This window comes from Salvia hispanica, chromosome 1 (assembly GCF_023119035.1).
Source record: "Salvia hispanica cultivar TCC Black 2014 chromosome 1, UniMelb_Shisp_WGS_1.0, whole genome shotgun sequence".
NCBI lineage: Eukaryota > Viridiplantae > Streptophyta > Magnoliopsida > Lamiales > Lamiaceae > Salvia > Salvia hispanica.
Genome location: NC_062965.1, coordinates 17,686,311 through 17,706,113, shown reverse-complemented (window position 1 = coordinate 17,706,113; position 19,803 = coordinate 17,686,311). Strand labels below are relative to the sequence as shown.

General features: G+C 36.1%; 3 protein-coding genes across 5 annotated transcripts; all 3 read right to left on the bottom strand.

The window, feature by feature from the left end:
- Positions 1–30: 30 nt before the first annotated feature.
- On the bottom strand, positions 31–2,376 carry LOC125211413 (tetrahydrocannabinolic acid synthase-like). The gene is made up of 2 exons (XM_048111190.1): positions 1,541–2,376; positions 31–1,121 (listed from the first exon to the last, which is right to left on the bottom strand). The coding sequence occupies exons 1-2, from the start codon at positions 2,255–2,257 to the stop codon at positions 237–239; spliced, it is 1,602 nt and encodes a 533-aa protein (XP_047967147.1). The 5' UTR covers positions 2,258–2,376; the 3' UTR covers positions 31–236.
- Positions 2,377–4,187: 1,811 nt separating this feature from the next.
- On the bottom strand, positions 4,188–6,093 carry LOC125202733 (berberine bridge enzyme-like 22). Its single transcript, XM_048101178.1, has 2 exons — positions 5,576–6,093; positions 4,188–5,138 (listed from the first exon to the last, which is right to left on the bottom strand). Exons 1-2 carry the CDS (start codon positions 6,083–6,085, stop codon positions 4,287–4,289), a joined length of 1,362 nt encoding a protein of 453 aa, XP_047957135.1. The 5' UTR covers positions 6,086–6,093; the 3' UTR covers positions 4,188–4,286.
- Positions 6,094–7,937: 1,844 nt separating this feature from the next.
- LOC125215651 (putative disease resistance protein RGA3) lies at positions 7,938–14,512 on the bottom strand. 3 transcript variants are annotated; one of them, XM_048117144.1, is made up of 3 exons: positions 13,127–14,512; positions 9,852–12,116; positions 7,938–8,292 (listed from the first exon to the last, which is right to left on the bottom strand). In XM_048117144.1, exon 2 carries the CDS (start codon positions 11,388–11,390, stop codon positions 10,347–10,349), a length of 1,044 nt encoding a protein of 347 aa, XP_047973101.1. In that variant the 5' UTR covers positions 11,391–12,116; positions 13,127–14,512; the 3' UTR covers positions 7,938–8,292; positions 9,852–10,346. The 3 variants fall into 2 exon arrangements, with proteins under 3 accessions (XP_047973101.1, XP_047973109.1, XP_047973093.1); XM_048117136.1 differs by having other exon boundaries at positions 9,852–14,512.
- Positions 14,513–19,803: the final 5,291 nt, after the last annotated feature.

The following is a 19,803-nucleotide window of genomic DNA, read 5'->3' as shown; positions in this document are numbered from 1 at the left end:
TCATTTTCGAATCATTACATTACAAGTTACTCATTCTACAAAAACTAATTTATTCCCAATAGTGAACTTCACAGATTTACAATAACAATTCTTAATACACAATTACACATGTCCAAAAGTAATGATACATTGGAAACGTAAAGTATTACACAGTATTTTGCTTTAGAGTATGTTACTATAACAACATATATACTCTAAGACAACATAAAATGTAAAATCAAATTAGAGTAGCACAATCACACAATTGAATGCAATGGCGGAATGCTCTGTTCGTTTCTGAAGAAATTACCGGGATCAACAACAGTTTTCACCCGAACCAGCCGATCAAAATTGCCTTTGAAATATCTCTTCCCCCAAACGCTTGCCTGAGCATAGCTCGTGTTTCCCACAACGTTGTTGACTCCAAGGTCAAGATCTCTGTAGTTGAGATACGCTCCTCTAGGACGCATCGTGACGAAAGGAGTCAAGTATTTGTCAAACCTCCTAGTCCAACTTATGTACTTGTCAGACTTCTGAGCATCATCTTCATCCCAAAATACTACATGGTGAATTTTGTACAAATTCCTCCCCCTGTGCGGAAAAGGAATGGTGGATTCAGAAATCTCCGCCATTCTTCCCCCGTACGGGGAAATGATGAGCGAGGCATCTGCAGCCTCCGCCTCGCGAAACAGGCTCCACATTCCTTCCAGCACTTTTTTGGGAATGGGCTTCTGCACGTAATTCGATTTGCCTTTGATGTTTGTGACGCTGCTTTCACTTCTGTTTAGCAACACCTCCTTTGGAGATTCAATGGGGAATCCGTAGTGGAATAGGACTGATCCGATCCAACTCGTTTCGATGCAGTCTTCTCTTACTAGCCCGAGCTCGGGGAAGTTTTCTTGCATCGTTGGAAGTAGTCTGTCGATTCGGCCGAGGAAGAGTGAGATGAAAGAAATGTTGATTGTCTGGTTCTTTCTTTGCTGGGTGGTGTTCACCTTGGCTACCGCAATCCCAATCCGTAGATCTTTGTCGAGTTCGGAAGCTATGTATTGCCAGCGGTGAAAGAGTTGAGTCGCATTTTGCTCTAGTTTCTTGTCGACTTTGAAAACAGTGACTGTTTTTGGAACGTCCACCAATTTTACCTGTTGGAATCATTCAAGCTATCGAATGCTACAAATACAAAATATTAAAATTGAATGTGCGAAGTAGTCCTTTAATATTTTGCTATTTTGAGTCGTCCAGAAAAATTAATCACCTTCTATTATTTTGTTGTAAATTTATCTCTCTGTTAAGGTGAACCTCCTTTTCTATTAACAATACTTCAGCTATTTTTTTTTCTTTATTCCAGCTATTACTTTACTAATTTTGCTTTAAAATTTATCTCGCAAATTGAAAATAGTATAGTATATTCTAGTGTAATTATGGTTGTTTACTAGTCAGTTTTGGTCTAAATTATTCCCTTTTCTTATTCAAAGCAAATCAGAATATTTCAAATAGTGTTATCTAGTAAGTTAAGTTCAGAGACTTTTTGGAAAATACTCTACTAGTTTTTGAGTAATACCTTCCAAGCAACTATCACACCGAAGCTAGCGCCTCCACCGCCTCTGATTGCCCAGAACAGATCTTCACCCATTGATTTTCTATCCAAAATCCTGCCGTTGACATCGATTATTCTTGCATCGATAACTTGATCTGCAGCCAAGCCATATTTCCTCATCAACGGTCCGTAGCCTCCTCCACTGATGTGCCCACCGACACCAATTGTCGGACACACACCACCAGGAAACCCAAGAATCGGGCTTTTCTCCGCGATCATGTAATATAAAGAACCAAGGGTTGCGCCGGATTGAACCCATGCCGTCTTCTCACCAACATCAATAGTTATTTCACTTAATTTGATCAAATCAATTATCACAAACGGGACTTGTGATACATAAGATAGCCCCTCTAAGTCATGGCCACCGCTTCGAGTTCTGATTTGCAATCCCTTATTTTTAGCGCAATATATGATTGGCGGGATCTGAAATTCGTGCTCTGGGGTGATGATCACTTGTGGTTTTGGAGTAGAATCCGAGGCGAATCTCAGATTTTGAATGGAAAACAATAGGATTGAAGAAAAGGAAGAGTTGATTTGGGTGTAGACATGGTTGGAAATGGAAGAGTAGTTGTTGAATTGATGGGAGAGGCACTCAAGGAAGTCATCAGTAGATACTTCTTTTGAGCATGAAACATTAATCAGAAGAAGGATTAAAGTGATGGTGAAAAAACTTGCCTTCATAGCTGAGAAATGATCTTAATTTTGGTCACAAGCATAAGTCAATCACATAAAGAATTAAAGTTAAGGTATCATGTTATCTTCAGGTGGAAAGAGATGGGATTAGATGAATGAGCATATTATAGTACTAATGTTCAGATAGTCTAATAAATATATTATGAGTGAATAGTTAGTGGTTCGGACATATTGCCACGCGAAATTTTCAGAACCAATGAAACTTTATGCCATATATTATTGCTTGTTAATTGTCATCGATGTCTAATGAGGTCATTGTACTAATGATACAAGTGGATTCATTAGGCCCTTAATTTAACAAAATTTTGTTATATTAGGTAATTGTACTAATTCATTTTGTTTCATTGGGTCTTCTTATAATATTTTTTTCAAAATAAAAAAAAAATATTGATATCGCATGTCATAATCAACTTATAAATTTTTCAAATTTCCAATTATTATTTAGTCAATAATATTCCAACTGAATTATCTTCAAAATAAATAAGAGATACAAAAATTTAATTAATAGGCAAAGTGAATTAAAATTTGAAGTCATTAAATAAAAATCCAATTAAATAACTTCTTAAATAACAATTCATTTGTATAAGGACTTAATGGCATAAAAATTATAAATAGATCTAATAAATTAAAATATATCAGCATAAGGAATTCTAGATGGGTTATGCCATATTTTAATAACCATCATGGAATAAAATAAGATATAAAATCAAATTAAATAAACCAAAGTTGAGCTATCATAAAAGTTAGTCAATTGTAGTTGTTCATATTTCAATCTCAAACAATTATGTATTGGAAAAATATTACAATGTTCCAAATTATTATTACGCCTCGTCTTCTTTAATTTCATTTTATATTTCATGTTGATAATAGATAACAACACAAAAGATAAAGTATACATAAATAAATAATTGCTTAACCTGTGTATGTATACCTACAACAAATACGGCAAACTAACCCTGAGAGACTTGTAAATGACTTTCCTAGCCTTCACAATTTAGACCGTTTTAACCCTGCTTCAGCATAATTCTATCCACCGCGAGCACTAAAAAAATCGAAAACTATCGAAAATAGTCTTGTTTTGTTGCAAGCCATCTACTAAGTAGCGGATGACGTGTTTGCTTGCGTTCATTCCGACATTAATATATTTTGTAAAAGTTTTATCATAAATACAGAACATATTTACATAAATAAATTTATAATATAATATTCTATAATGGTACTGTGGTATACCGTATGGAAATTCAGCATGCAGTAAATTTTTGGTATACTGCATTAATTTTGGAATGGTATCGATATTTAAATTAGTACGACCGAAAGTTCTGTATAACGAGTTATAGTAAGATAATGATATGATTTTACTCATGAATTTGCCATATGATATATAGTATAGCAGTTTCTGTACAAGATATATCATGATGATCTACCCTAGCTATCAATTTAAGTTTTTTCCAATTGCACATTCATTCACCAAGAACATCCACTACGGTGTTATCATAATTGTCACATCAGCAACTGAGTCAATTTTAACTTTTTCCAAACTTCGTTCACTATAACATTAGCTCACTTTAATTTTGATAGATTTCACTATTACAAATCTACTCTTTTCTAACTATATAGGCACACATGATCTATGTCTCTCTCCAACTGTTGATGTTGTAAGATACTCCCTCCTTTTCCATTAATTGTCTTATAATTGACCTGTGCAGGTTTTAAAAAATTATTTGACTAGTTTAAGAAAAGTAGGAGGAAAAAATTAATGGAATGTGAGTTATATTTTATATATTACCTTTATAAAAATTGTGAAAGGAATGAGTTATATGAATATGAGATCCACTTACCAAAGATAGCAAAAGTAATACACTACATTTAATGAGGACCGTACAAAGATAATAAAAATGAGATAGCTCAACTCAAACAATAATGCATAAAACACAGTACAAAATAAGTAAATTATTGAGAATTTGCTTTACAAATTTTATTTTATTATTATTTTTTTTCTTCTAGAGTGAATCACACACTAATGCAATGGCGGAATGCTCTGTTCGTTCCTGAAGAAATTCTCGGGATCAACAACAGTTTTCACCCGAACCAGCCGGTCAAAATTGCCTTTGAAATATCTCTTCCCCCAAACGCTTGCCTGAGCATAGCTAGTGTTTCCCACAACGTTGTTAACTCCGAGGTCCAGATCTCTATAGTTGAGATACGCTTCCCTAGGACGCCTCGAGACGAAAGGAGTCAAGTATTTGTCAAACCTCCTAGTCCAACTTATGTACATATCTGACTTCTGAGCATCATCTTCGCCCCAAAATACTATATGGTGAATTTTGTACAAGTTACCCGCCCTGTGCGGAAAAGGAATGGCGGATTCAGAAATCTCCGCCATTCTGCCCCCGTACGGGGAAATAATGAGGGACGCGCCCGCGGCCTCCTCCTCGCTAAACAGCCTCCACATACCTTCCAGCCCGTGTTCGGGAATGGGTTTCTGCACGTAATTCGATTTTCCTTTGAAGTTTGTGACGCTGCGTTGAGTTCTGTTGAGCAACACCTCCTTTGAAGAATCAATGGGGAAACCGTAATGGAATAGGATTGATCGGATCCAGCTCGTTTCGATGCAGTCTTCTCTTACCAGCCCGAGTTCGGGGAAGTTTTCTTGCACCAGTGGAAGGAGTCTGTCGATTCCACCGAGGAAGAGTGAGAAGAAGGAAACGGTGATTGTGTTCGTCTTGGCTACCGTGATTCCGATGATCAAATCTTTGTCGAGTTCGGAAGCTACGTATTGCCAGCGGTGAAAGAGTTGAGTAGCATTTTGCTCTAGTGTTCTGGCAACGTTGAAAACAGAGACAGTTTCTGGAACGTCGACCAGTTCTACCTGTTGGAATCATTCAACCCCATTATATGTCACACACTTTTCATTCTTCATTTTTCCATTTTTGGGACGTCCAATATTAAACAAAAATAATATTCTACGTCGCATTGAAGATGATCAACTTTTCATTTTGGATTGTCCCAACTAAGATGACCTCTTACTAAAATTAGAAACACATTTTATCTAACTTTATTCACTCTCTCTTACTCTACTGTCTCTACTTAACACACAAAATAAAGCTGTATAAAATCTCGTGTCGCGCAAGGAAGGGTCAACTTCCTTGGGACGAAAGGAGTACTCATTTTCTATCATATATTATAATAAACCAACACAATAAAGTAAACTAATAAATATAAGTAATACATAAAATTAGAACACATTAAATAATATTTTATTAACACATGAAAAGTAAACGGTCTTGTATAGATTTCGTGTAATACCTTCCAAGCAACTATGACGCCGAAGCTAGCACCTCCGCCGCCTCTGATGGCCCAAAACATATCCTCGCCCATTGATTTTCTATCAAGAATCCTGCCGTTAACATCGATTATTCTTGCATCGATAACTTGATCAGCAGCTAAGCCATATTTCCTCATCAACGTTCCGTAGCCTCCTCCGCTGAAGTGGCCACCGATGCCAATCGTCGTACAAACACCAGCGGGAAACGCAAGAACCGGGCTTTTCTCTGCAATCCTGTAGTATAAAGAACCAGTGGTTGCCCCGGATCCGACCCACGCCGTCTTCTCACCAACATCAATAGTTATTTCACTGAATTTGATCAAATCAATGATCATAAAAGGGACTTGTGATACGTAAGAGAGCCCCTCGTAGTCATGGCCCCCACTTCGGGTTCTGACTTGCATGCCCTTCTCTTTGGCACAGTATATGACTGGCGGGATCTGGGATTCGTGTTCTGGGGTTTTAGTGTTCAAAGTCAAACAATAGTTCATTATGCATTGTAGAAAGAATTTGAATAATTTTCCAAATTTCTCATGCTTACAGCATACTGGAGATCTATATAAATGGAGTAATAATTAAATCTTAATTGTATAGTAAATAACTATTGTTTTCTCCATTTGCCATTAATTATACAAGTTGAAAGACTCGAATTTAAATAAATGTAAAATAAAGTGTGTGAAAAAATTATTGAAATATAAGTTTTTTTTATATATTATTTTATTTTTGTGTTAAGAACACACAATAGGGATAAAATTACAAATGTTAAAATCAAATTGCATATTCAAAGAGTATTAGATAAAATCTACTCCCTTTGTCCGGCTAAGATGACACATTCCTTAGCCGGCACGAGATTTTAGGTGTTATATTGGTTAATGTGTTTAATTGGAGAGAGAAAGTGGGTGGAAGTATTAAAATAGAGAGAGAAAGAAAGATGAATATTTTAATAGGGGTGAGAAAAAGTGTTTAACTGTATTTATTGGAGAGAGAAAGTTTCCAAAAAATGAAATATATCATCTTAGTTGGGACAAACTAAAAAAGAAAACGTGTCATCTTAAGTAGGACGAAGGGAGTAATATTCTTAAGAAGCTGTTGGCTTTTGATCCCAGAAAATCAAAAAGTGAAAAAAAAAAGACATTATCCTTATAACCCATTAAACGGTCCATTAAAAATAACCCATAAGTTCAAGCACTACTTGCAAGTTGCAATATTATCGTCGAGCAACAAAATGAGAATTTTGGGAAGGGAAAAGCTGAGGAGAAGCTGCCGATATGGAACGGACGAGCATACACGAGAAGAGCCGAGACCAATGTCGAAAAGAGTGTTGTCAATTTGATTGTCGAGAATGCCAAGGAGATCGTTGTGATGGCGGATGCTACTTTAGATTGAATGGTTGCAAAAGTACGAAGGAAACAAGGGGAGAAATCATTTAGTGGGCCTAAGTAACCCAGACAATGTGCTTATTGGACATTGAGCCTAAGTGGGCTTTGGGTGGCCAAACTAATTTGGGTTGTTAATTAAATTGAGCATTCAAAACATATAAATTGGGTTATTAGAAAGTTGGCCCATCTTTTATGAACTTTCAATGAAAATAAAAACTCCCAAATTTATCAAATTGAAAATTATTGTTATATACTCCCACTGTCCCACTAGAAATGAAACGTTTTCCTTTTTTTGATTGTTCCATTCAAAATGAAACGTTTCTTAAAATAGAAATAACTTTATCTCTACTTTTCTCTCTCTCTTACATTACTCTCTCTTCTTTAACTCATAAAACAAACCTGCATAAAATCTTGTGCCGAAAAGCAAACGTTACATATTTATTGGGACGGAGGGAGTATGTACGAGTCCTAGGTTGTTATTTGCAGATAACTGGAATCCTCAATTAACGCTGCTGATTTTCGTGGATTTGCAGCAACACAGGCAACGCCGGTCCGATTCCGGCGCCCTGCTTTTACGCTCCAGGGCCCTCTTTGGGGTCCTATCCGCACTGCCACCATACCTGCCAAATTCGAATTGGAACCTGCCGCCACCAAACCAACCACCGCACCAGGTCCAACAAAGGCCTGCAACCTGCTGGGACCCTCCGGGCAGCCACAATCCACTGGATTTCCCAGCCTAGCTATGCCAACCTACCTTATGGCTACGACTCAGCTCTAGATTATAGTCCGGCACTCTACCAACAACACACCCCATCTGCGTTGCTTTTGAGTTGTCGTTGCTTGCTTGCTAGCAATGACTCAACAGCTACACAATGCAATTGCTCTAACACAAAGTGTCCGGCACACCCCAAATCGAAATTATGAATCCATCACTTAATAAAGTCACAAATTTAATATACTCCTATATATAATTTTTGATAAATTAGAGGCTCCAACCAAACAACGATAAGGAAGAGTCCAACAACAACAACACCACCACCACAACAAGAACACAACCTAGCGAAGTCCAACGAAAAATCCTAGTGCTAACGCAAGAGTATATATATCTATATATATCCACACTATACAATCATATATAACAATCAAAGAATAGGGGGTTGTTTGTGAAACTGAATCTTACCTGCAGGAATTTGAAAATGTTGACATCATGTTGGAGAAAATTAATGGGCACACACTCCTTCACCTCCTCACTCTTTAGAAGCAACTCAAACTCAAACACGAACCTTTCCTTCTGCTTTGTTCTTCAGCACGGCGACGATCTATATAAAACACGAAAAAGATAGTGACAAACAGACAAAGTAGTGTTAGATTAATCATTTTGGGATTAAGTGTGTCAAAACTTAACTTTGTAAGTTGATGTACTAAATAATACTAGCTCCAGACTAGAATCATCCCCTAGACAATATTAGAAGTTAAAGAACAAGTAAACAAGACCATGGCACAATAGCAAATCACATTAAAATATAGTATTATAAAACCTTACTAGCTCACTACATATAAGTTCATTTTTCATTAATAATATTTATATACTTTATCAACTTATAATTAAATTATGGTACTATAAGAAAACAATTTTGCACCTAAAAATTATAAACGTTTTAGTTATAAATTATTTACAAGATTGTTTAGTAATAAAAATTTTATTTGGAATTTTTCCAATCAGAAAACAAAAAATCTCCATATTTATTTCTTTATAATCATCACCCTAAAGATCATTGCCAGCTCAATGAGTCCCAACTCCTATGCGCTATTTGAACTAAGAACTTACATCCAAAATTAGTATCCAAAAGTAGCATCTATGATCTACCACAAACCATAGAGACAAAGCCAGAAATTTTGTACGTATATATCTAAATATTCAATTTTGTCTTATCATTTTAACGTTTTAAAGAAAATGTCCATCCTAAGGTAACTGCAAATAAAATTCAACCGCGAGACATTTTAATTAAAATCCTAAAACGATGGTATGTTTTTCATTTACATTTAGGATGAGACATTTTTATTAAAATCCTAAAATAATGAGATAAAATTGAATATCAACTTTGAAAAGACCGGCTCCAACCTAGTAGCACCAATATCAAAACAACACAATTTCATATTTTATGTGAGAGACATAAAAAAAATTGTGAGACAAAAACCCAAAAATGGTGTAAATTTTGAATTTGATGTAAATGGTTGGAGTAAAACTACTTTTTGGTGTGACGTATACTCGAAAATGGATTTGAGTTTGGTGTAAATGGTTGGAGATGGTCTTAGTCGTGACTATGGGGGTAGATAATTTACAAAAATGTACGGACATAATTGTTCCTATAAATTAATAAAGTGGTGATGAGGAAATAGACATGCAACCGTTTATGAAAAGGGATATTGGTCCTTAAAATAATAAACTTTGACAAAATTTGATATTTTCCACGAACTTTAAATTGATTTTAAATATTATAAATTTTAAATTTTGTTTATTATTTCCCATAGCATGTCAATCATGATATCCAACACGCTTATATGCATATTTTATCCCATTTGGCGCTATTAAATCAACAAGGTTTTCTATGTGGCTTTTTATCCTACATGCAACGAAACTAAAAAGAATTCAAAAATATCATAAAAATATTTTATAGTTACCCACGTAAAATAAGTTTTTCGGTTCAGATATCTTGTTTGGCTTGGATTGGGAAATAAGAAACAACATGTAAAGCTTGTGATATTTAAGATCAATTTAAAAAGTCCGTGGTAAATACTAAATTTAGCCAAAGTTTATGGTATTAGAGACCAATATTTCTTTACAAAATACAAACCAAGAAAAGATTTTTAAACTCACCGATGTATCGTCCATCAATTTGGATGTAGGGAATATGGGAAATTTGGGGCCATTGAGAATCAGCTGCATCACTTGCCTTTTCAGGACATATTTCTGGGCATCCCTCAATACTTAAGAAGTTTAATTTAGTGAGGCGCCGCATTGCATCCGTAGAGGGTAGACGCCTTAACTTCTTACAATTTTTTATACGCCACTCCCTCAGAGATGAGAGGTTTCCCAACCATTCAGGAAACTCTTCCATTCCAAAATTCTCCAGCTTTAACTCAGAAAGAGTAGTGAGATGTTGAATAGATTCCGGCAGATTTTCCCAACTTTCCATCCCCTTCAATTCTAAGCGTTTAAGTAAGCTGCATCCTTGCAATATGCAATTAACAGTCTCCATTAATCCCCCCACACTGACATCTATTCTTAACGATGCCAAGCTACGAAAACGAGGCCGAATCTCATCAAAACAAGTGGTCATGAATTGAGGAACACCAACAATTGCCAAATGTATTAGACGGGGGATTTTGGGAGACGGGCAATTATTTCGGGTAGATTCTCTAGGCTACTTAAATCCTCCAACTCCAAATACTTGAGTGAGGAACCAAGCACTTCACATGGCCAATACAGCAAAGCCTTGCACATATAGATCTCCAAAGTTGTAAGGGATCTGAGACTTTCTTGTAATTGTTGTACGCCAAGATCTCCTATCCGTTTCAGATTTGGGCAATCCGATATGCGCAACTCTTTCAAAGAATTGAGGGTGCCTAGACCATCTGGTATTTCTCTCAAATTGGAATACAGCCTTATATCCAACTTTGAGAGATTGGGATTACTATAGAATAGCCAACCTGGGAGACTTTCTACATCATGTATTTCCTCTATAAAGAGATCTGTTAGCAACGTTAATTCCGTATGAAATATGTCTGCCAAAGGCTTATAGCTGCCAATACGACGAAACTTCAAATGTTTGAGGGAAGACCCAAAATGGGTAGGAAAACTCATCAACACACGGCAATCCGCGATCATCAAGTGTTGAAGGTGAGGAAATACATTGACAACACTTGCATCCACTGATTCTATTCCCTTCAACACTGTGAGCTTAGGCAAGGTATCCAACACGAGATCTTCTAGTGCTGGGAAAACAGTACGTGTCTCATCATTCAATGATCCATAGAACGAAGAATTTATGGACTTCACATTACTCAATCTTTGCAACCGAAGATACTTGAGATTTGGCAACTTCCCAAACATTGGGATTTCTTCACATTCTGAGCAATCGGAGAGTGTTATGTTAACCATCTTGTTAAGTGGTAGCCTAGAACCTTGACGTCCATTATCAACTTCCATATTTCGAGCCCATGATGGAAAGCTTCTGCCTGCAAATCCAGAAATCTCCAACTTCTCCAGACGAGAGTGAGGTTGAAGGCCTTCCAACACATTCACATCATTTGTAGTTTCACCTTCTCTACCAGTCTGCCATCCCAAATACAACTCCAATAATTTTGGCTTGTTAGATAGATTTGCTTTCTCAGCCTCTTCTTTGTTACAAACCATTTCAAGGTTATCAATTTGCAGTTTTCCTTTGAGACAATTCAAACTTCCGAGCTCTTCAATTTTGAAGCCATTCTTGTCGCCCACCCTAAAAAACTTTAGGGTCCTGAGAGAAGTTAACAGACCAATCTTGGCAAACAACTCTACATTTTTCTTAATATAAAGATGCCTTAAGTTTCTCAAGTTCTTCAAAGTACTTGGAATTTGCTTTAAATCATAATTACACGCTCTCAATGTCTGCAAGTAAAAGAGTTCACCTATTCAATCCGGAAGATATTCAATAGACGTTCGTTCAATATCAAGAACTCTCAAATGTATCAACTTCTTGATTTCATTTGACAACTCTTTTACTTCCCAACTTCCAAAAGTTAAAACATGAAGAGATTCGAAGTTTGAGAACATGTAATCATTAATGTAATACATGGAAAATAATGTGCGTAAATATTTTTCATTTTTTTCCAAAACAGCACTTGAATCTTCTTTGAGAAACATGTATCGAACTTGGGTATCTTCATCTTTCTTAAAAGAACCTCTTAACACAGAAGCTGCAAGATCATGCAAAAGATCATGCATCACACAACTTTTCACATTTCCATAAGCATCTCTTTCTACAATTTGCAGTAAAGAGTTGCGTAGAAGAACATAGATAAATTCTTCTCCCATAGATTCCATGTCACTGCTTCCATCAGCTTCAAGAAATCCTTCGCCCATCCAATACTCAATCAGATTCTGTGTTTCAAATTCGTAACCTTTAGGAAAAGTCGAACAATATGCAAAACACTTTTTGAGCGATGGTAGAGACAAATTATCAAAACTCAACTTCAATATCTGTGCGATCTCATTTTCATCACTACGTGAAAGCCAATTCTCTTTGATTGAGTGCCATTTATCTTCAGGTTTACCATACAGTACTCCACCAACTACGCTAGCAGCTAATGGCAAACCTTTACATTTTTCTGCAATCTTAATTCCAGAGGCCTCAAATGCTGAAGGAACATTCCCTTTTCCAAAGGTTTTTTCTTTGATAATTGACCAACAATCTTCATTTGATAAAATTTGCAGCCCATGGGTATAATGAAGTGGTTTCATAATTGAAACGACGCCCATACTTCTGGTGGTAACAACAATCGCATTACCTTTCATAGAACTAAGGTTCAATATGGGATGAAATTTTTTTTCCCATGTGAGAACATTTTCATTCCAAATATCATCAAGAATAAGAAGATATGTTTTATTTTTTAAAACATCTTCAAGTTTTTTTAAAACACCTTCCTTATTCCCAATTTCGACTTGACTAGGAGAAGTCAATCCGTTGACGATTATGTTGAAAAGAATGAGTGGATCAAAATTTTGAGAAACATGCACCAAATATGTGACCCAAACAGATTCTTTTCTTTGATAAAATGGAAGACTTCCTTAGTCAAAGTTGTCTTCCCCAATCCTCCCATTCCCACAATGGCAAGGATAGAAATAGGTTCATCAGTTGTGATACAAGCGGTAAGTTGTTCAACTATTTCTGACCTCATCTCATCTCTTCCAATAAAAATTGGATCAAGAGAGAATGAGTCAGTTTCGCGAGCAGCATAAACCAATGCCGGTGCAGCAGCAAGTCTCATGGTGAGGCCATGACCGGTCGCCAGGGTGTTAATGGATCCCAAACTCCGATTGATTTGTTGGATTTGAAGAGCCATACTTCGAGAACGTGAAATATGAAGACAGAATGAGAAGCATGATAATACCTTTTGTTTCATTGTATCCGCCTTGACATGTTTGGAGAGTTGATGATATTTGATTTCATCCAAAACGTTGTCAGCATTGAACCCCACGTTTCCGAGATCCGCGAGCCACTTCATGACAGCCCCACCGGAGACGGAACTCATATCTGCATCTCTCAAGAATTTCTGGATCATGTCCAGATTCTGAGTTAACTGTTCTGCTTCAAGTCTGAAACCTCGAACAAGTGAGACCTCATTCTTGAGGCTTTCAAATAGAACTTGAAGCAAGGCGGCGGCGGCAGCTTCTTCCATTCTTTGTGCTGAGAGCTGTCTCAGAGAGAAGGGTTATGGTTTAGGAATGGAAATTAATAATTGATGCACTAATGTAAAGAAATGGATAAGATATGCAACTGAAGAGCTCCGGAGCCATTCATTCTAATATGCTTTTCTTTTTCAAGAAATTGACAATTGCTTTTTTTTGCTTTAATAGTACTACTGTGGTTTGATAATCAAATAACATAGTACCTCCATCGAAATAGCAACTATTTTTATTTTTGCTCCTGACATTAAAACTAGAAACTTTATATTTAGGGAATTTTTCCTTTTCAATGACATGGTTATCATTTTTATATGAATATCATTTTCTACTAATGATACTAATCACTTTTTCATTCAATTCATCTCTTATTTTACTACATGAATTAAAAATTCATGTAGTTTAAAAAAAAAAATATTTGAGAAACAAAGATAGTACTCATTCTATTCCACAAGAATATGTACTCTATCATTCTTAGCCTATCCCACAAAAATATTCACCTTCCAATTCCGAAAACTCTTTTCTCTAGTACTCATTCCCCTTACTTCATCAATTGTGCGTTAAAACTCATACCCAATCCAAAATGCATATTCTTATGGAACTGAAGACGTAGAGTTCAGGAAAGTCTAATGTATAATTAGAGATCAAATCACAATCATTAAATTAAAATATCAAAGGCTGGATTTAAAACACGAGTTATTTTTGAAAAAAACATTAAACTATTTTAAAGAGGAGGGGGAGAAACTCTCCTGGCGTGAATGGGCTGCTGAGGGCGTTGCGATGGTGACAGCGGCTGCGAGGCGGCTGGAGCTCGGAGATGGAGAGGCAGCGGCAGCGGCAGCGGCAGCAGCAGCAGCGATGAAGTCGAAGGAGGCGAGAGTTTGAGAAAAAGAGTTTGGTGTCTGTTGATTCGGAAATTGTGAGAAGATGGAGAAGGGGAGGAGATTCAGCTGCTGATTTTCCGCCGGAGAATAGAATTAGACTCTGGTTCTAATTTGAGATTTGGGTTGGGATTTAAGTTTGCAAAGCATTTCCAGCTTAATTTTAGCATTGTAATTTTACTCCAACCATTTTACTTTATTTTTTATTATACATTCAAACTTAAAATGAAATAGGTAATTAACTGTTATAGTAGTATTTATAATCAATCTTATTTTTTTGTTTGAGTGAAAAATATACTTATCTTAAAGTTTATACTAAACAAAAATTATAAACTTTTTTTTAAAATTTTGAGAGTAAAAAAGACTTAATATAGAGAATAATTTTATAAATTTAAATTTGGTGTAAATTATTAGAGTAAAATTATATTTGATTTGATATTTATACTAAAATGAGTTTGAGTTTAGTAAAAATGATTGGAGATGCTTTTACATTAAACTCAAACTTAAAAGAATATTCTCTATGTTGTCTTTATTACTAACAAAATTTGAAAAAAAAAATTATTGGTTTAGTTTAAATCTAGATAGATATTTTCGTTCAAAAATAAAAAATGAAATTGGTTTTGGATTACTATTATATTAGAACTATAGATTATCCAATTTTAAGTTTTAGTCTAGTATTTTTCACTCCCTATATCCACGAAATGTTGTCCAAGTTTGACCTGGCACGAGTTTTAACAAAAATGAATAAAAGTGAGTGGAAAAGTTAGTGGAATTAGGTCCCATATTTATATATTATTTTTATTATAAAATGTGAGTATAATGAGTTAAGTGAACATGAGTTTCATTTACCAAAAATGGTAAAAAAACAAAGCTGATAACATTTTGCGGACAGATCGAAATGGCAAAATTGAGCAATATTTCATAATTCATAAATAGAGAGAGTAGTTTTTTTCTGTCACTATTACTCCCTCCGTCCCGACTAAGATGACACATTGCTTAGCCGGCACGGTATTTTATGAGTTATTGGCTAAAGTGTTTAATTGGAGAGAGAGAAGGTGGGTGTGAGTATTAAAGTAGAGAGATAAAGAAAGATGAATATTTTAATAGGAGTGAGAAAAAGTGGTTGAGTGTATTAATTGAAGAGAGAAAGTTACCAAAAAATGAAATGTGTCATTTTAGTTGTGACAAACTAAAAAGAAAAACGAGTCATCTTGAGCGGGACAGAGGGAGTAGTTTTTTTGATACGACCTGCTCTTGATCTTGATTGGGAAGTATTTTACTTGGGCTGGGAATTTGATTTTCATGGCCAACTAGACCAATTAATTTTTGTTTGGAACATGTATTTAGTTTTTGCACAAGGGAAATTTCTTAAGATGGGCCTATTAAATTGTTATATGTTGAAACTAATGTTTAGTGGGGTTGGAGTTGTTTAAATAAATGGGCCGACTGTTTTGCCAGATTGTGGGCTGGAAATTTAAATGCTTGGACTGACATAATTAATTTAACTCCGAAGTGATTAACATAATTGAACAATGTGACTCATTTTATTAGAATGAGAAAATTATTAAAATAGAAAATGATTAATTATTAAAATGATTAATAACGAAAAAATAGGACTATTGATTGAGAGAGTAAATTTTATCTAAGTATTACAATTAATGTTACTAGCTTTACTATAATACTGTAGAGCTATTTATAACTTTAATAGCATTTAAACTATTTGAAATTAAATAGTACAGTACTACCTACTTCCCTTAAAAATATGGGCAATAAATATGACATGAAAATTAAGATAAAATTGGTAAAGTAAGCTGGAGAAAGAGGAGAAGGATAGGTAAAGTAGTGTTAGTGAATAGTGAGACCCATATTATAAATAGTGTTTAATGGTGGTATACGTCGTATATAAGTTATGTAATTAGGATAACTTTCCAAAAATGAAATGCATATATTTTTGTGGGACGGATGAAAATGGAAAGTATAAAACACATGATATCACCTTCTAGTTTTAAATGAAGTAAATATAGCATTATAACTATAGGATTATGATGGGATCGTTTTCCGCAGTCGCGCAAGGTGTTCGGCATTGCCGGCGCACACTCGATCTCCACATTAATACTCCCCCCGTCACATTAGAAATGTAGCATTTGCTTTTCGGCAAGAGATTGTATGTAGCGCTATTTTGTGAATCAATGAGGAGAGAATGAAGTAAGAGAAATGAAAAGGTAGAAATGATAATGTTTTCATTTTAAAAAATGTTTCATTTTTAATGGACAGATGGAGTACAATATTGTATGTTTATTTAGTCACACAACTACTCTATTTTTTAGTATTATATACTCCCTCCGTCCCTCAATAGTTATTCACTTTGATTCCGGCACAAAAGTTAAGAAATAGAATAAAGAAAATTGAGTTGAAAAAGCTAATGGAATATGAGTCTCATTTTTAATTTATATATTAGTTTTACAATAAAATGTGAGTGAAATATGTTAACGGAATGTAAGGTCTACTTATCATTTGTAGTAAAAAGTGAAAGAGGACAAATAATGAGAGACGGACAAAAAGACAAAAGTGAACGATTAATTAAGGACGGGGGGAGCTATTATGAGGCATTTAGTATAAATCAAATTGTGCTTCCCTGGTTTTAATTCAAAAGCTTATCATCTACTCACTCCGTCCCACAAAAGATGTCACACTTATTTTTTAAGTTTGTCCCACAAAAGATGTCACATTTCCATTTTTGAAAAAATTTCTCTCACATTAATATAAAAATTATATTTTCTCTCTCCATCTAACACACAAAACAAAACCTCCTGAAATCCCGTGCCATCCCACAAGTGTGACATCTTTTGTGGGACGGATGGAGTACCATCTATAATCCAACGACCAACATCAATACTCCATAACCCATGTAACCACATTTCCGCAGTCTATTCAAAAGTAGGGGGAGAGAACAAAAAAGGAAGGAAAAACAGAAAACAAGAGCCGACACTCAACTATTGCATTGCGTGGCTGTCTAGTTGTCGCTGCATACTTGTCAACAATGGCCCTGATAGCTACGCAATACTCAACACAAAGTGTCCGGCACACCCCAGATCGAAATTATGAATCCATCACAAATTACAAGTGACAATAATATAGTAGTAAGACAAAAGACCATGATATATGTTGCATGCATGATATTATCTACACATCACACATGCATGCAACGAAGAGTAATAATAAGCCATGCTTGATCAATAGTTGAAGCATGCGGCACATATTAAATAGAGGCTGAGACGGCAGGGATGTGGCAGCTGAGGTGGCAGAAACGTGGCACTTGTGACGTGGAAAGGGCGTGCTTGCATGTGAAGAAGAAGCTGACGTGGAAGGTGACATGGAAAGTGGCGAGGAATGCGTGACTAACCGAGCTAAGAATAGAGTACAAAAGAGAGAGCCATTGCCTTTTCTTTACGTGTGTTTTTGTGTTGTTGCTGAGCTTAGATCGTGGATCTAGAGAGTTTCCTTTCTTTCAAATCATTGTAATTGTAACATCTCGGAATTTAGAACTCTAATTTTAGAGCCCTAGAATTTATTAGTGATGACGTGGAGTCGCATGAGTAAGAGTAGTATTGAACCTAATTTGTGATATGTGCCTATGTCATTAAAAGGTGAAACTTTGGTTGCGAAGCCGGATAATGGAAAAGCGAAACTACTTGAAAACTAAGCAGTCGAGGTGGGCGTTACTCTAGAAACTCTCTTTTATTTTATCAAAATGTTGTTTGGTGTTATAAGGGTGGATTAAGCTGTTATGCCATGCCTATGTTTGTTTTAATGTGATGTTGGATATGCTTTATACGAATTCGGGTCTGCAGTATGGGCCGCAAGAAGCCTCTACCAGTGCTGTGCCACACGGTGGGATCAGGAGCCGTCCTTGCTAGTCGGCCGGTCTCATAAGCGAAAAGTGTGGCCACACTTTCGTCGCACTATGGAAATGTTGTGATTGTGAAAATTGATGAGGAAATTGGGAAGTTGTTTGAATGGCCAGTCTATGAAAATATATTTTGTGATACTCGTGATATTTCTTTTGTAACTGCTTAAAACTCGAGTTCACAGGAATTCGGAATGAAGGTGGAGGAAATCGGAATGAAGGGGGAAATGACTGGGGAAGATCCACTCGGTATGAGTTCCCCAAATTCGACGAAGATGGATTTGAAGGATGGATGATGAGAGCAGAATATTTTTTTCAAGTAGCAAAGGTGCCGGATGAGGAGAAAGTGAGAATAGCAGCGATTCATCTTAAGGAAAGGCGTTGCAATGGCATCGAGGATTTGAGAGCTTGCATGGAGATGTGGCATATGCGGATTGGCCTTGCTATAGCTCATCCTTAGCTGCGTGTTTTGGAGCACATGCCTATGAGGATCCACTGGCTGATCTCAGAAATCTCAAACAAAAAGGTACGCTGCAAGACTATATGGATACTTTTGATGAATTATATCCGAGGGTGGAATTAGAGAGGATCAAGATTTGAGTTTCTTTCTATCTGGATTAATTGATGAATTGCAAATGCCTATACGAATGTTTAGACCTAAGGGGTTAGCTGAGGCTTATTCTTTAGCAAAATTACAAGAGCTTACTGTTAAGGCTCTAGGTGTTACATCTAAAGTGACTCAAAGTGGTGTGCAAGCTAGTAGCAGCTATTATTCGAGTAGTAAATCTCTTGCAGTTACAGCTACTAGTAAGGTTGTAGGAGATGTAAGCAATTGGAATGGAGGAAATAAGGACAGTAGTGGGGGGGGGGTGAGAGCTAGCACAAACTTAACACCTAAAGAGATGGATGAGAAGAGAGCAAGGAAAGAATGTTTCTGGTGCCCTAAGAAATTCACTCCCAATCATCAGTGCAATAAAAGAAAATCTTATGTTATACAATTGCTGGAAGTGGGGGAAGTAGTTAAGGCTGAAGAGTCAGAGGAGGTTGAGGAAGAGACAGAGGAAGAGAAGGCTGATCTGCAGCTGTCTCTACATGCTGTATGGGGAAAAGATGGTCCTCAAGTCATGAGGATTAAAGGGAAATGTCAGAAAAAATTATAAGAATCTTGATAGATATGGGTAGCACTCATAATTTTCTAAGTGCTAAGGCAGCAAAGAAGATTGATTGTGAATTACTTCCAGTTAACTCAAAGGCAGTGGAAGTAGCCAATGGGCAAATTCTACAATGTAAATAAAAGTGTAATAATCTGGAATGGGAGATGCAAGGGTCCATGTTTCAAGGGGAAGTCTATCTTATTAACTTGGAGATTCATGATCTCATATTAGGAGGAGAATGGTTATCCACTTTAGGGGAGATTAAGTGGAATTTCAACAATCTCAGTATGGATTTTGAAATGGACGGGGAAGATGTTAAGCTTCTAGGAGAAAGGTGGTCACCAAAAGCTGAATAGCTTCACTACTTACATGTTTTAAACCAAGGGGAAGAAGATGTAAATGAAAGAAAGATAAGCCAATGGATGCCTTTGGTTGAAACAGAT

What these genes read in the sequence shown, in the direction of transcription:
- LOC125211413 (XM_048111190.1), bottom strand. Translation starts at nt 2,257, where the DNA reads ATGAAGGCAAGTTTTTTCACCATCACTTTAATCCTTCTTCTGATTAAT. An exon ending in GTGTGATAGTTGCTTGGAAG is followed by an intron (nt 1,122 to 1,540) that starts GTATTACTCAAA and finishes TGATTCCAACAG; the next exon opens with GTAAAATTGGTGGACGTTCC.
- LOC125202733 (XM_048101178.1), bottom strand. Translation starts at nt 6,085, where the DNA reads ATGAACTATTGTTTGACTTTGAACACTAAAACCCCAGAACACGAATCC. An exon ending in GCGTCATAGTTGCTTGGAAG is followed by an intron (nt 5,139 to 5,575) that starts GTATTACACGAA and finishes TGATTCCAACAG; the next exon opens with GTAGAACTGGTCGACGTTCC.
- LOC125215651 (XM_048117136.1), bottom strand. Translation starts at nt 11,390, where the DNA reads ATGGTTTGTAACAAAGAAGAGGCTGAGAAAGCAAATCTATCTAACAAG.